Source organism: Rhizophagus irregularis, chromosome 7, assembly GCF_026210795.1.
Source record: "Rhizophagus irregularis chromosome 7, complete sequence".
In the NCBI taxonomy this organism is placed as follows: Eukaryota; Fungi; Glomeromycota; class Glomeromycetes; order Glomerales; family Glomeraceae; genus Rhizophagus; species Rhizophagus irregularis.
Genome location: NC_089435.1, coordinates 1264278 through 1279036, shown reverse-complemented (window position 1 = coordinate 1279036; position 14759 = coordinate 1264278). Strand labels below are relative to the sequence as shown.

The 14759-nt window shown below is 25.6% G+C and overlaps 4 protein-coding genes across 4 annotated transcripts; all 4 read right to left on the bottom strand.

Moving 5' to 3' along the window:
- Positions 1–636: 636 nt before the first annotated feature.
- On the bottom strand, positions 637–1482 carry OCT59_027093 (uncharacterized protein; the record flags this gene model as incomplete). The annotated part of the gene is made up of 1 exon (XM_025328656.1): positions 637–1482. One exon carries the CDS (start codon positions 1480–1482, stop codon positions 637–639), a length of 846 nt encoding a protein of 281 aa, XP_025165641.1.
- Positions 1483–5473: 3991 nt separating this feature from the next.
- Positions 5474–7293, bottom strand: OCT59_027092 (uncharacterized protein). Its single transcript, XM_025322711.2, has one exon. The coding sequence runs from the start codon at positions 7216–7218 to the stop codon at positions 5815–5817; it is 1404 nt and encodes a 467-aa protein (XP_025165643.2). The 5' UTR covers positions 7219–7293; the 3' UTR covers positions 5474–5814.
- A 521-nt stretch (positions 7294–7814) lies between these two features.
- OCT59_027091 (uncharacterized protein) lies at positions 7815–8659 on the bottom strand (the record flags this gene model as incomplete). The annotated part of the gene is made up of 3 exons (XM_066136711.1): positions 7815–8071; positions 8274–8304; positions 8513–8659. The coding sequence occupies 3 exons, from the start codon at positions 8657–8659 to the stop codon at positions 7815–7817; spliced, it is 435 nt and encodes a 144-aa protein (XP_065993173.1).
- A 3070-nt stretch (positions 8660–11729) lies between these two features.
- OCT59_027090 (uncharacterized protein) lies at positions 11730–14321 on the bottom strand (the record flags this gene model as incomplete). The annotated part of the gene is made up of 7 exons (XM_066136710.1): positions 11730–13174; positions 13247–13345; positions 13452–13584; positions 13667–13851; positions 13927–13990; positions 14053–14062; positions 14167–14321. 7 exons carry the CDS (start codon positions 14319–14321, stop codon positions 11730–11732), a joined length of 2091 nt encoding a protein of 696 aa, XP_065993172.1.
- Between the last annotated feature and the right edge of the window lie 438 nt (positions 14322–14759).

The following is a 14759-nucleotide window of genomic DNA, read 5'->3' as shown; positions in this document are numbered from 1 at the left end:
CGCTATCTTTAAGACAAATTGATATTTCTAAACTAAATATTTATGAATATGATAAAAGCCCTAACATATGAATTGATTAAATTGCGATTTTTCATAAACGTGCGCGTGTAGAATTTTCATTAAATCCATTCAAAATCTTCAGGTTCATCCCCATCAGTGACATAATCTTTGATTATTCCTTTTGTTTTATATTTTTGTAAAAAATCATTTAATTTTGGCTGATGTTAAAGCATCTGCGTCACGTCTAGTGAAAAGATTTGTAATAACATAGAACGCCTATTTTTCCAATTGTCAAGAAATAATCTAAAAGATTTCAAATAAATATTTAAATAAGAATGAGAAGTATAATATACAAATTTAACTAATTTGTGCAGATCTCGTATACTTCAAATAAAATTTTCCAATTAATTTGATTTTTATTATTGATAATTTCTAATCCATTTAAAATTCGACAGTTAATTAATAAATTTTCAAATTCTGAAATATTCTCGTTAAACAATGATAATTTAAGATAATTTAGGTTTGGACAATTTTAATAAATTGTCCGGATAAGTCTTCCTCCATCATCTTGATCATAAATAATACTTATTTCAATAAGATTCCCTTTTGTATTTTCAATTAAATTTGCCAAAATTTTTAGATGGGACGCGTTGAGCTTTTAGATATTTTGAAAGAGGTAAAGATATCTTTTCCAAATAATTCCAATTTTTGTGTCTGGATTATTTCTAAACTTAATAAATTTTCAAGATATGAAAATAATTTTGTGTCAGGTCTCCAATTTATTCTCAAATATTGAATAGTATCGGCACATTTAATTAGTGACTCTTCAATTGGTCTGACAATTGTTTCATTATTAATCGGCAAATATAATTTAACTTTTTTTAAATTTTTTTGACTTTCAATTAATTTAATGATATCAGGATTATCACCATCACATAAAATATCAAAACTCAAACTTTTAATTGATGTATTTAATATATCCAATTCTTCTGCTAAAATGTCGTTGCTTCTAATAGAATTACTACAAAAGGATCCATACAAAGTTCTGTACCCGAAAAAAAATTTTGTATTCCTATTAAATATATTTATGATTTCTGATTCTATAATAGGAATTTTGGAATGATCAATATTTGTTTTATCTATTACAAAACCCTCTATCATTCTTTCTAATACATCTAAATTTAAATATTTCCAATAACTAATATAATAAAATAAAGGTTGTTGATATGTATTTATAAGTACAATATCTTGATTCCTCAAATTAGTATCACTTGATTCTTCTGATAAATATGAAAGTATCACATTAATTATAATGTTAAGTGCTTTGTCTTTTAAGAGAAATCGATAAAGATCCTTCCATAAAATTGGTACAGTCGTTTCATACCAAGACCTGTTAACTAAAAGACATGAATAAAGTGTATTATTTTTATCATACAATTCTTTTACTATTAGGGATATCACATCTTTGTTAAGTTTCGACATTTTTTAAATTGAAGAAAATTTAACCCACCCTTTATTTAATTTTTATATGGCGTAAATGAGTGTAACAAATAAAATGTGCACAGTATGAAATCATAGGGATATTTAGTCGTAATAATTCGGGTCACTACCATATTTAAAATGAAAGATTTTTTCGGTGATCATACACGTTCTCTTCCTTCAGCTCTGCACTTTCCTTTTTGATCTCACCCGATAGTGTGAGTGTGTTACATAAAGAATTTTTAAAAAAATATAAATAACTGTATTTCATATCCAACTAAATATCATTGTACCATGACATAAATATCTGAATTTATAATTTTACGATTAAAATAAATAACATTTCAAAAATTTATTTGTAGTTATTTTTACACTCACATTTTTTTATTTATATTTTATTAAAAAAGCTTAATATTTTAAATAAATTATCTGTGAATTTGGTACTGTTTTTTATTTATAATTAGTTTATTTATTTTATTTATTTAGATCGGAATGTTAAATTCACGGCAAAGCAAATGTCAGGAACGAGAATCATAAATAAAAAAATTTCCCATTTACATTTTATCTATAAAATTATAAAACCTTTTATTTTTGAATTTTTTTCCTGTCTTTAAAGTTTAAAATTTTGTATAATGTTAACTTTTTATAAAAATTCCAAAAAAATATTGTTTGTAACCACAAAACGGGAATAATTTTTTTTGTCAAACAAAGAATTGGCTTGGAGTAGTTTAACTGAATTTTTTTTTTAACAATGTAGCAAATTAAATGAGTGGGAACAATGTTGGGTAGAATTTTAAATCATAATATCCTTAAAAATTTTATGTATATTTATTCGTTTATAACTAGAAATTCATGGAATATAATAATTTTAATTTTAATATGAATAAGCAAAATAATAAATGTGTTCAATTATTCAAATTAGATGTCATTATTTGACATTGTTTAGGGAAAAAGCTTTTAATCGATATCACATGTATCACATGTTTCTGTAAGTCATTTTTAATTCCCGAGGGCGTAGCAGTGGTTTTTGCCAAATTTCATAAATCCTCCTCAAATAATTATTTATAATTTCTTTTTTTCAATTTTATATACTCAATATATTAAAAACGCATCATATCATAGTAATTTTGCTACCTTTCTAAAGTTGCGTGAGTAACTCGAATCATTTGATATCAGGTGGATTATATATTTAATTATACAACTACATAGATATTACTCAAAAGTGACATACAGTAAATCTTAATAATGTAGATCCTTTTTTTATTTTTTCACTATATTTGGATATTTGGAAATATTTGTAGTGATGAATTACAGATCACAAATTTTACATCACGTAGTCACGTATTTATAGTAAATAGATATCTACCATATCAGGTGACAATGATCTACAAAACAAATGATGCAATGAAGTCTATATTTGTGTTTATAATGATGCTATTATAAATACTATTATAGAAAATGCTCATGAAACCTCGTCCGCGTTATTTTTTATCTTTTTTTTTTATTTAAAAAAATAGTAAACTTATAAACATGTCACGTAAACTTGTTACGAGAGCTTTCAGTAAATTTAAAACTAAAGAACCTAAAGAAGTCAAAGATAACGATGTTATTATTTACGTTGGAAAAGAACCAGATTTTAAAGAATTTCAATCGAATTCTAAAATTATGCGTAGTAAATCTGATTATTTTAAAAGAATTTTATCCGATAAAAATATTGAGAAAAAAGATGAAAAATATGTAATAAAGATACCAGATGCCACCCCTCAAGTCTTTAATGTTATTATTAAGTAACTATTTAATCATTATAATATGTATATTTATATATATTCGTCTATATTTTAATACAATCATTTAATTTTAATCTAAACAGGTATCTTTCTACTGGGAAAATTAACGTAAAAAATAAAACTGGAATTGAGATTTTAAACGTTATGATCACTTCTGATGAATTAAAGTTGAACCAGTTAATTAGGCATATTGAAGATTCTCTTATTGAAAATCAAAATTTCTTACAAGATGATCCAGTTGAAGTTCTTCAAATGGTTTATTACAATAAATCTCTTGGTAATAATATACAAGAATTTTGTTTAAAATCGATTTGTTTTGAACCTAAAAATTTCTTTAACTCTGCCAAGTTTGTCAATTTACCTGCTCCTTTATTGGAAATTATTTTGAACCGAGATGATTTAAACTTGATTGAAATTAAAATTTGGGAAAATTTAATTAAATGGGGTTTAGCACAAGAAAAAACTCTTAACGAAGATGTTTCTAAATGGAATCAAGATAATTTCAATACTTTTGAAAAAATAATTCATAAATTTATACCATTAATTAGATTTTATGATATTTCTTCTGAAGATTATTTTTATAAAGTTAGACCTCTCGAGAAAATTTTACCAAAAGAAATTAAAGGAGAAATTTTAAAATTTTACATGATTCCTGGATATACACCAAATAATATTTTATTAAGAAATTCCGTTGATTCAGTTTTAATTAATACAAAACATACTTTATTATTTGCAAATTGGATTGATAGGAAAAAGGGAAAGGTTAACTATAAATTAATTCTTTTATATAGAGCTAGCAGAGATGGTAATAGTGCTGAAGAATTTCATACTAGATGTGATAACAAGGGAGCTACTATAGTTGTAGTAAAGATTGAAAATTCAGAACAAATAGTTGGCGGATATAATTCACTTTTATGGAATTCAAGTGGTGAAAATATGTCTACAAAAGATAATTTTATATTTTCATTTACTGATAAAACTAACCTACAGAGTGCAAAAGTAGTTTATAGTAATGGTGATCAATATTCTGTAAGATATCTTTCAAATTATGGTCCAGCATTTGGTAATTTTGATTTATATGTTGATTATAATATTGCTACTAATATTTGGTATAGTCGTGTAAGTTCTTATCCTACACTTAATTTACCAAACACGATGAAAGTAGTTGATTATGAAGTATTTCGAGTAATTAAAAATTAATACTATCATATTTGTTTTCATAAGGTTTTTTGTAATTAATATTATCATTATTATTTATTTTCAAAGAATAAATTTTTTTATTATAAATTTATAAATTCATAAAGTGATCCAAAAATATACATTAACACCAGATCGTTTAATCCCGTCTATCTTATTAATTAATATAAAAAGATAAATATTTATCTCGCAGTAACATTTAACCAGTTAGCCGAAAGTCGATAACTGCATAAATATCTAATCCAATGTTGGTTAAACCTACATTAAAAAAAGACATACCCGCCAATTGTTCCTCGTTTGGTCGTTTGGTCGTGACCAAATAGCTAACCCCAACAATGCAAGAAATTGAGAAAATGTTGGTTAAATCATTAAGGATATATTTTTTTTAAAAAAATATGCAAATTCACTTTAATGATTTTCCAAATAATTGAAACCAGCCTATTAAGAGGATTATTAGATGCATTCAAAAACTGATTAAAAGTGTTCATTCTCGTATAATAAATATATTTTTTTTTCGTTATTTTTTAATTTATCAGTTCAACATTTGAACCGAATTGGGGTGAATCACTAATGAGTCTGCCGGTTCTAATAATCCCTAGCAACAGCTTTTGCGTGAATATAATTTTGCATTATATTATTATTCTTTGGGGGAGAGTATCTTTCAAATGATTTCCATGGGCCACATTATCCTTACCAACTTTCTTTTTTCCTATTTTTCATCCCTTCGATTCTTTTAGCTGATTGAGAACCTTTTCAAAAGCTTAGAAGTGAAATAAATTCATTAAAAAACCTCTATTTTGTGCTTGCATGTTAGAAAAAATTCGGGATTTTTCCTCAATTAAACTTTGATCAACAAAATGGCTCTACAGAAAATGCATGTCGTGTATGACGTATTGTGTAAGTCAAGAGTACTGTAGTTGTAAACTAAGTAAATTGTTTACAATTAAAATACGGATATTGATATATAGGAATTTTTTGATTAAATAATATTGTAAATATATTTATAAAGTGATTTGTTAAAAATGTTTTATTGTAATATGAATAAGTAAAATCAATATTAACATAAAGTGAAGTAACAATTTCTTGTAGAAAAAAAAAATTAAAGAAAAAAGTCACGAGGGAAAAAAAGATACAGTTCTACAGCAATTCTTAGAACAGTTATATCATCTCCAACCTAACATAAAGTAATAATTAATCAAATTTAGTTATTTAATAAGAGATAATCGTATATGGTGACAAATTTTGTCACCAATTTTTATGCTATTTTACTTTTTAATATATTATTCATTATCAATGAGATGGCCTTGCTGATGTCTATGTGCCATAACTATTGGCCCATCTTTTTACATGCCTAATAATCCAATTGAATGTATAACCACTCATCCGAACTAAGAACATATTCTTTAATCACACCTTTTGTTTTATATTTTTTCATTAAGTCTCTTATTGTTATATCTCCCGAATGAATTTCTAATAACACAGGATGCCTTTCATTCCAATTATCAAGAAATAATTTCAAAGATTCTAATTTAAGACCCCCATAATTAAAAGCAGAAAATGTAAACTTGTACAAGTTAATTGGTGAAAATTTTGTCAATATGTCAAATAATTTATTCCAATTAAAGTTATCCATACCAATAATATCTAATTTAAATAAAAATTGACAATTGATTAATAAACTTTCAAAATCTGAAACATATTCATTTGATAATTGTAATCTAAGATAATTAAGCTTCGGACAATTTTGATAAATTGCTTTGATAAGTCTTCCATCATCAACATCTTGATAATTAAAAATATTAATTTTAATGAGATGACCTTTTGTATTTTTAATTAAATTTGCTAAAACCCAAGGTGGAACTCGTTCAGATTTTAAAAATTTTAAAAAAGGAAATGATGCTTTTTCTAAATTATTCCAAGTTTTGAAATAATCATAAGAATGATCCATTAAATCTAAACTTACTAAATTTACAAAATTTGAAAGAAATTCTGTGATAGGCTTCCAATCTATTCTCAAATATTGTACACTATTTGCATACGTAATTAGTGAGTTTTCAAGTAATTTGCAATAGGTTTCATTAGTTCCCCTTGAATTCCTAAAGATGACTTCTTTTAAGCTTTTTTGAACTTCAATTAATTTAACGATTCCATGATCATCGTCGTCGATATACATAATATAAAATTCCAATTTTTTAATTGATGTATTTATTTTAGCCAATCCTTTTAAAATATTACTATTAGCATTATTATCAGAATAAAAATATTCGATTTCTGAAAAGCACTGTTCAGTCCCTAAAATATTTAAATATTGTAATTCTGAAATAGAAAGAGAAAAAAATTTTGAATCACTATTAATAAATAATTTCAATATTTTCTTTCCTAAAATATATTTCATATTTTCTTCAATATCTGTTAATGCAACCATATAATCTAAAAAACATAAATCCAAACATTTCCAAAAACTAATATAATTAAATAAAGGTTGTTGATATATTTCTTTAAAAACATCAATTCCTTGAATCTTCAAATAATCTCTTGATTCTTCTGATAAATGTGAAAGTATTACGTTAAATATATTTTTAAACGGTTTTATATTTAAACAACATCCAAATATTTTGGCAGGATCCCTCCATAAAATTGGTACTGCCATTTCACACCAAGTTCTATTAACTAAGAGACATGAATAAAAAGATTTGTGATCATTTTGTAATTCTTTTAAAATTAAAAAAATAATGTCTCTATTAAGTTTCAACATTTTTTTTTTTATAAAAAGAAAATCTACGGTTTACAAGTATCACTTCATTTATACCTAAGGATGGCGGCATGGCGCAAAGTGTGTAACGTGAGCTGGGAACTTTTTTTTTTTTATTTAGCATAAAACGCGACGATCATGCAGCTATTAATTAGACTGATTGCTACATAGTCTAAACAATTATGACGATGGATCCTATTCTATATAAAAATTTTTGAGATACCTTTTTGTTTTGTAGGATTTTTTTTAAAAAAGTGTGGTTTATAATACACTAAATCTTTTTTAAAAATATAAAAAGGCGTTCAATCTAGTAGTATCAATAGTTGATCAGATTAATTTAGTTTAGTTTCGGATTATCTTAGTTGAATTTTTGGTTGATATATTAGTGATTGCCGCAGCTGATCGACACAGGTCGTAAAATAAAGGATTGTTTTACAGTCAAAATTCGTTATAGTAAACCCTTGGTTCCAGTTACTTTTATTTACTATAACGAATATTTACAATAGCGAGAAATCTCATTATAGTAAACTTAATATAAAAATAAAAAAATCTTATAACGAAATGTTTTTTGAAATTTATTAATGTATATACTCATGCAATTAAAACATCTTGAATTCGCCATTAATTTTTGATCTTAAAGTATTAAAGGTCTTTAATTCTGTATAATTTGTTGCAATATTATCAGGCGGATTTTTAAAATATCTAATCACCTTTTCTAAACTATTCAAGGCTTCTCTAGTATTAGTAATAACATTTATTTCTTCTGGTGTTTCATCGTCTTCTGCATCATCATTTTCAACATTTAGAATTACTGCTTCTTTTTCTTTACCTTTTATACTTGGTAATATTTTAAGGACTACGAAAAAAAGTTGTTTTATGATAAAATGGCGTTTTATTCATTTATTGATTAAAAAAGAAAATATGTATATTAACAAATGATTTACATTTTATTTTAATTATTTTAATTATTTTACTTTAAGAAGAGCAGTTATTCTAGTAAATCTATTTCGCAGATATAGGAACAACTACTCCGACTATTAAAAATTGAGCTATAATACCTATCCGAAATACAATCGAATCATATCCACCCTTCAGAAAAATAAATCTGCAGGACAGGAGATATACGCTACCGCCTGAGTTAAAAAAGAAAAAGAAAGTAACAAACAAACCTGAAGGGGTTAAATATTAAATTAAAAAGGAATTCAAAGATTTAATCCAAGGTACATTATGTAAAAAATCAGAAGAAGTAAAATAAATCCACATGTGTGTATCATCCATTTTGCATCAGTAATCTTACAGTAAATAAATCGTGAGGAAAAATAGTTCCTGGAAAACAACAAAGCGTCCTTGTTTTGATGTTTTCCTTTTCGTTTGAATGAGGCGAAGGATTGTTTTGTAATATTGTTATCAATTTTCTATTCTTTAAATTTTTGGCATCTGACATCTCTGAAGCGTTATATCACATGGTTATCAATAATCACAGATAAAAAAGAGCCCAAAAAATTGTATCGATAAAAAAGCGTTTAATTAAAAGTATATAGTTAAAATATATTTAAAAATATATTGGTGAATTTAAAATATCATTATATTAAAAAACAAAAATCATTTTTAACAAAGAATTTTTCTAACTATCACCTGGGGTGATGATCACTGGTGACTGAAATTATGACAATCGACTAGCATTAAAAAAAATATAGTGCCGGTAAAAATTGATAATTCTGGCCAACGGTGATGATCACCCCCGGTGATTTGAAGTAGTGTTTCGATCTAGTGTTTCGATCCGTTGCCGGGTTCAACCGGATAAACCCGGATAATTTTTTTTTTTAGGTATCCGGATAATTACGGTTTTTACCCGGATAAATATCCGGATAAAAAATGGTCAGATTGACCCGGAATCCGGATAAAAAATAAAAAAAAATTTTAAAAAAATTTAAATCATAACATTTCATATATTTTCAGATGAGTTAAAATATTATATATGATTACTTTAAATATTTTTTTTTATTGTTTTAATTATTCGTTAACCACAAGGAAAAATTTTAAGTTATGTCACAAGATTTGTCACATAATTTGAATTGAATATATTAAATTCGCGGCATTTATTATTGATTTGTTTTCAGATATAATGTGTTCTGTGGGTGGTGTTATTCCATGCTTAACAACAGATCTATCATATTTATAACTTTTTGTACATTTTCTCCATTATCTGATGTAAACTGACAATATGCACGTATTTCTCCATTTTCACTTTGTTTTCTAACAAAATATTCCCATACCCAACTCACTTTTGTTTGTGGTTTAGTCATTGTAGTAGTTAGTTTAAAGGGATTTGGATTATTTGATATTTGACTTGTTAATTCAAGTATAGTTAACTTATTTTACTAGCACTTATCATCCTTTATTTTCCAAGTGTCCTAGATAATTTTTTAGGTCATCCTCTTTTTAGTATTAGAGTAATTTCTGTAACTTCATCACTGGACTCTTCATTTTCACTTAGAGTAATATAATCTTGAACGTTACTGTTTTCCATAATTTTATGAATTATTTTCCACTATTCAAAAATATGTTTCAAGTGAAATTACAAAAAAATCCAAGAAAATGATTACAGTATTTATTTATTTTGGTTAGGGCTTAGGACTACATTAACTAACTGTACTTAAATTTATAAATAAAAAAATAAATGCTATAAATAAATTTTTATATCAATCCCACGAAATTTAATTGTCATAAATTTAATAAATGCCACGAATTTAGTAGTTAATTAAATGCCATATATTTAATTAATTAAATGCCACATTAAATTAAATGAATGCCACGAATTTTATTTATTAAAAATGATCTACAGTAAAAAAAATTTAAATAATTTTATCCGGATTTCAGTTTCTACCCGGATATATCCGGATTTTTATCCGAGTCAGATAATCCGGATAGAAACTGGATATTTTTTTTAATTTATCCGGATGACGGTTTCTGCCTGGATCGAAACACTATTTCGATCTATTGCCGGGTTCAACTGGATAAACCCGGATAATTTTTTTTTTTTAGGTATCCGGATAATTACAGTTTTTACCCGGATAAATATCTGGATAAAAAATGGTCGGATTGACCCGGAATCTGGATAAAAAATAAAAAAAAATTTTAAAAAAATTTAAATCATAACATTTCATATATTTTCAGATGAGTTAAAATATATATGATTACTTTAGATATTTTTTTATTGTTTCAATTATTCGTTAACCACAAGGAAAAATTTTAAGTTATGTCACAAGATTTGTCACATAATTTGAATTTAATATATTAAATTCGCGGCATTTATTATTGATTTGTTTTCAGATATAATGTGTTCTGTGGGTGGTGTTATTCCATGCTTAACAACAGATCCATCATATTTATAACTTTTTGTACATTTTCTCCATTATCTGATATAAACTGACAATATGCACGTATTTCTCCATTTTCACTTTGTTTTCTAACAAAATATTCCCATACCAAACTCACTTTTGTTTGTGGTTTAGTCATTGTAGTAGTTAGTTTAAAGGGATTTGGATTATTTGATATTTGACTTGTTAATTCAAGTACAGTTAACTTATTTTACTAGCACTTATCATCCTTTATTTTCCAAGTGTCCTAGATAATTTTTTAGGTCATCCTCTTTTTAGTATTAGAGCAATTTCTGTAACTTCATCACTGGACTCTTCATTTTCACTTAGAGTAATATAATCTTGAACGTTACTGTTTTCCATAATTTTATGAATTATTTTCCACTATTCAAAAATATGTTTCAAGTGAAATTACAAAAAAATCCAAGAAAATGATTACAGTAATTATTTATTTTGGTTAGGGCTTAGGACTACATTAACTAACTGTACTTAAATTTATAAATAAAAAAATAAATGCTATAAATAAATTTTTATATCAATCCCACGAAATTTAATTGTCATAAATTTAATAAATGCCACGAATTTAGTAGTTAATTAAATGCCATATATTTAATTAATTAAATGCCACATTAAATTAAATGAATGCCACAAATTTTATTTATTAAAAATGATCTACAGTAAAAAAAATTTAAATAATTTTATCCGGATTTCGGTTTCTACCCGGATATATCTGGATTCTTATCCGAGTCAGATAATCCGGATAGAAACTGGATATTTTTTTTAATTTATCTGGATGATGGTTTCTGCCCGGATCGAAACACTAATTTGAAGTAAAAACCAATAACGAAATCTTTTGAATCTTGTTAAATCGGTATATTATTTGGAAATAATAAAAGATATTATAGGTAAAGAAACTTTTTCCAAATGATAAATTATAAGGTTCATGTTTTTTAAACTTTTTAAATTTACAAGACGTGAAGTAAAATTTAAATCAAAATTCCAATTATAAGATAAATCTTATTACTTTAATATACAATACTTCAAAAAAAAAACAAATGAAATAAATGAAATAAATTCTATAATAGTATCTGCTTATTTATTTTATTTAAACATTTAAGCAAAAATATTCTCAATTTACTTTGCATGAATTTGTTCTAATCTATTTTGAGCATCTTTATCTCCTTGTAATGCAGATTTTTTATACCAGTAAATTGCTTGATTAATATCTTTAAGAATTCCTGTTCCACTCTCATACATAAAAGCAAGATTATATTGAGCTGTAATATTTCCTAAATCTGCTGCCTTTTGATATAATTCAAATGCCTTTTTTTCATCAATATCAGTTCCAGTTCCTTTTTCATAACAATATCCTAAATTATTTATTCCATATGTATTTCCTAAGTCTGCTGCCTTTTGATATAATTCAAATGCTTTTTTTCCATCAATATCAGTTCCAATTCCTTTTTCATAACAATGTCCTAAATTATTTATTCCAATTACATTTCCTAAATCTGCTACCTTTTGATATAATTCAAATGCCTTTTTTTCATCAATATCAGTTCCAATTCCTTTTTCATAACAATGTCCTAAATTATTTATTCCAATCGCATTTCCTAAATCTACTACCTTTTGATATAATTCAAATGCCTTTTTTTCATCAATATCAGTTCCAATTCCTTTTTTATAACAATGTCCTAAATTATTTATTCCATATGCATTTCCTAAATCTGCTGCCTTTTGATATAATTCAAATGCTTTTTTTCCATCAATATCAGTTCCAATTCCTTCTTCATAACAATGTCCTAAATTATTTATTCCAATCGTATTTCCTAAATCTGTTGCCTTATGATGTAATTCAAATGCTTTTTTTTCATCAATATCAGTTCCAATTCCTCTTCTGTAACAAAATCCTAAATAGTTTATTCCTTTTGAATATTCTCTTTCAGCTAATTTTTTAAATAATTCAAAAGCTTTATTGTAATCTTTATAATCACCATTCCCATGTAGATAACAGCAACCAAGATTATATTGTGCTATAATACTTCCTGAATTTGCAGCTACCTGATATAATTCAAATGCCTTTTTTTTATCAATATTAATTTCAATTCCTAAATAATTAAAATCTCCAAGTAAAACAATAGAATTTGAATGATTTTGATTATTTAATAAGTAAATATAAATTTCCTGTGAGGTCATATTATGATTATTAAGATAATTATAAATAAGTAGTCTTTCTAATTCATCATCATCTACGCTTAACTTATCAGAAAGTTCAACCATTTCATCAACTGTCACCATAAAGTTAATATTTGATGATATTGAAGAATCTATTTCTTTAGTATTCATCTTGTTAAACTCTTGAATAAATTTGGATAATTCTCCATGTGATGAATTATTCATAGGATCTTCAAAAGCATTCAAATCGAGTTGTTGTTTACTGGATAATTGGTTTGTATAAGAATCATTTGTCTGCCGAAAATCTTTTATAACCATATTATTATTCTTCAGAATAATTGCATTTAATTTAAAGACTACCTGATTGATAGTTGGACGATTATCTGGTTCATTATTCCAACAATCTAAAAAAAAAAGATAGAATTAATTTAATTAACATTAATATAAACATAAAATTAATTATTAATTATATTTACCAGTATAAATATTTACACAATCTTCGGGTGTATCAGGAATGGGTGTCTCTCTAAGACCTTGTGATATATTAATTGCTAAACAAACGTCATACGGTTTACCTTCAGTATAAAAAGGAGGATTGCTACTAGTTATCTCCCATAAAAGTATCCCAATACTATAAATATCACTTTTTTTTATTTAATTTATAATCTTGATCACTAAAACTTTTCGGGTCAATATAAGGAATTACTCCAAATAATTTCGTTGAAGAAAGGTTGGATGATTCCTCAATTCTTTTTGATAGACCAAAATCAGCTAATTTAACCATATTTTGATGAACTAATACATTTTTGGAATGCTATTAATATTATTAAATACAATAAATTCATTAATTACAATTCAGCAAACATGAAATAACAAAATGTAAACAAATGAATTACCAGATCATGGTGAATAATTCCTTCATCGTGTAAGCATAATATAGCACAAGCCAACTGAAGTGCCATATTAAATTTATTATTCCAAGTAAGATTATCAAAATGTTCCTTCAAATATTCTCGAAGAGTACCTCCATCTGCATACTCCATTACTAACCAATATTTTTTTGAATTATCAATTTGATTTTCTTTGTAAAAAAAAATAATAATAATAAATTTAGATTTTACAATCAAATTATGCATGAAAAGAAAGTATATTGTACCTGTTGCAATACCACAGAAACGAATAATATTCTCATGAAAATCCACTTCACGTTGAATTTTAAGCTAAATAGAATTTTAAATTAGAAGTTATATAAATTATAAGGTAATAATTATTTTATTATTACCTCTTTAAGTCTTTAACTATTTCTTTAATTGTGACGTTGTTAAAATTGAAAAAAGATTTTAATGCCAAATAATTAGGAGAACTTTTCCAGTTCACACGGTAAACTTTCCCAAACCCTCCAAACCCAATTTCTTGAAAATTACTAAAATGATTGAGTTCATAATATTTAAAGTAATCTTTTGCAATGGCTTCTTCAATCCAATTAATCCACTCATTATTTGAATTTTCAGTAAATTTTACGGGTATATTAGATTCAGTGTTATTAGACATTATTGGGTTTTATTGACGAAGATAAATTGAATGAAAAAATGTAAAAAAAATATTAAGTTTGCTTATTATAAGGACTGGTATTACCAAAACGTAATTGTGCATGGAGGTACAGGAGGTACAGTAACTATCGATCACTTCCAGGTGATACTTTAAAAAATAGGTGTACTGTGTAACTGTGGTAGGTGTATATATTTATATATGAAGCGATTGAAGCGCCGTAGATCAAAAATCCCGGATTGCAGCATCCAGGGTACTTTTAATTAATCTTTTTATTAATATGTAATAATTTTTAAAATTATATCGCAAAAATTAAGTTTTATTTGTTTTTATTAACGTTTAAAGCGATAATCAAGTAATAATTAAATATTTTTTATTAAGAATTTTTCTATCACCGAGAGTGATGATCACCAGTGACTGAAATTATGACGATTGACCAGC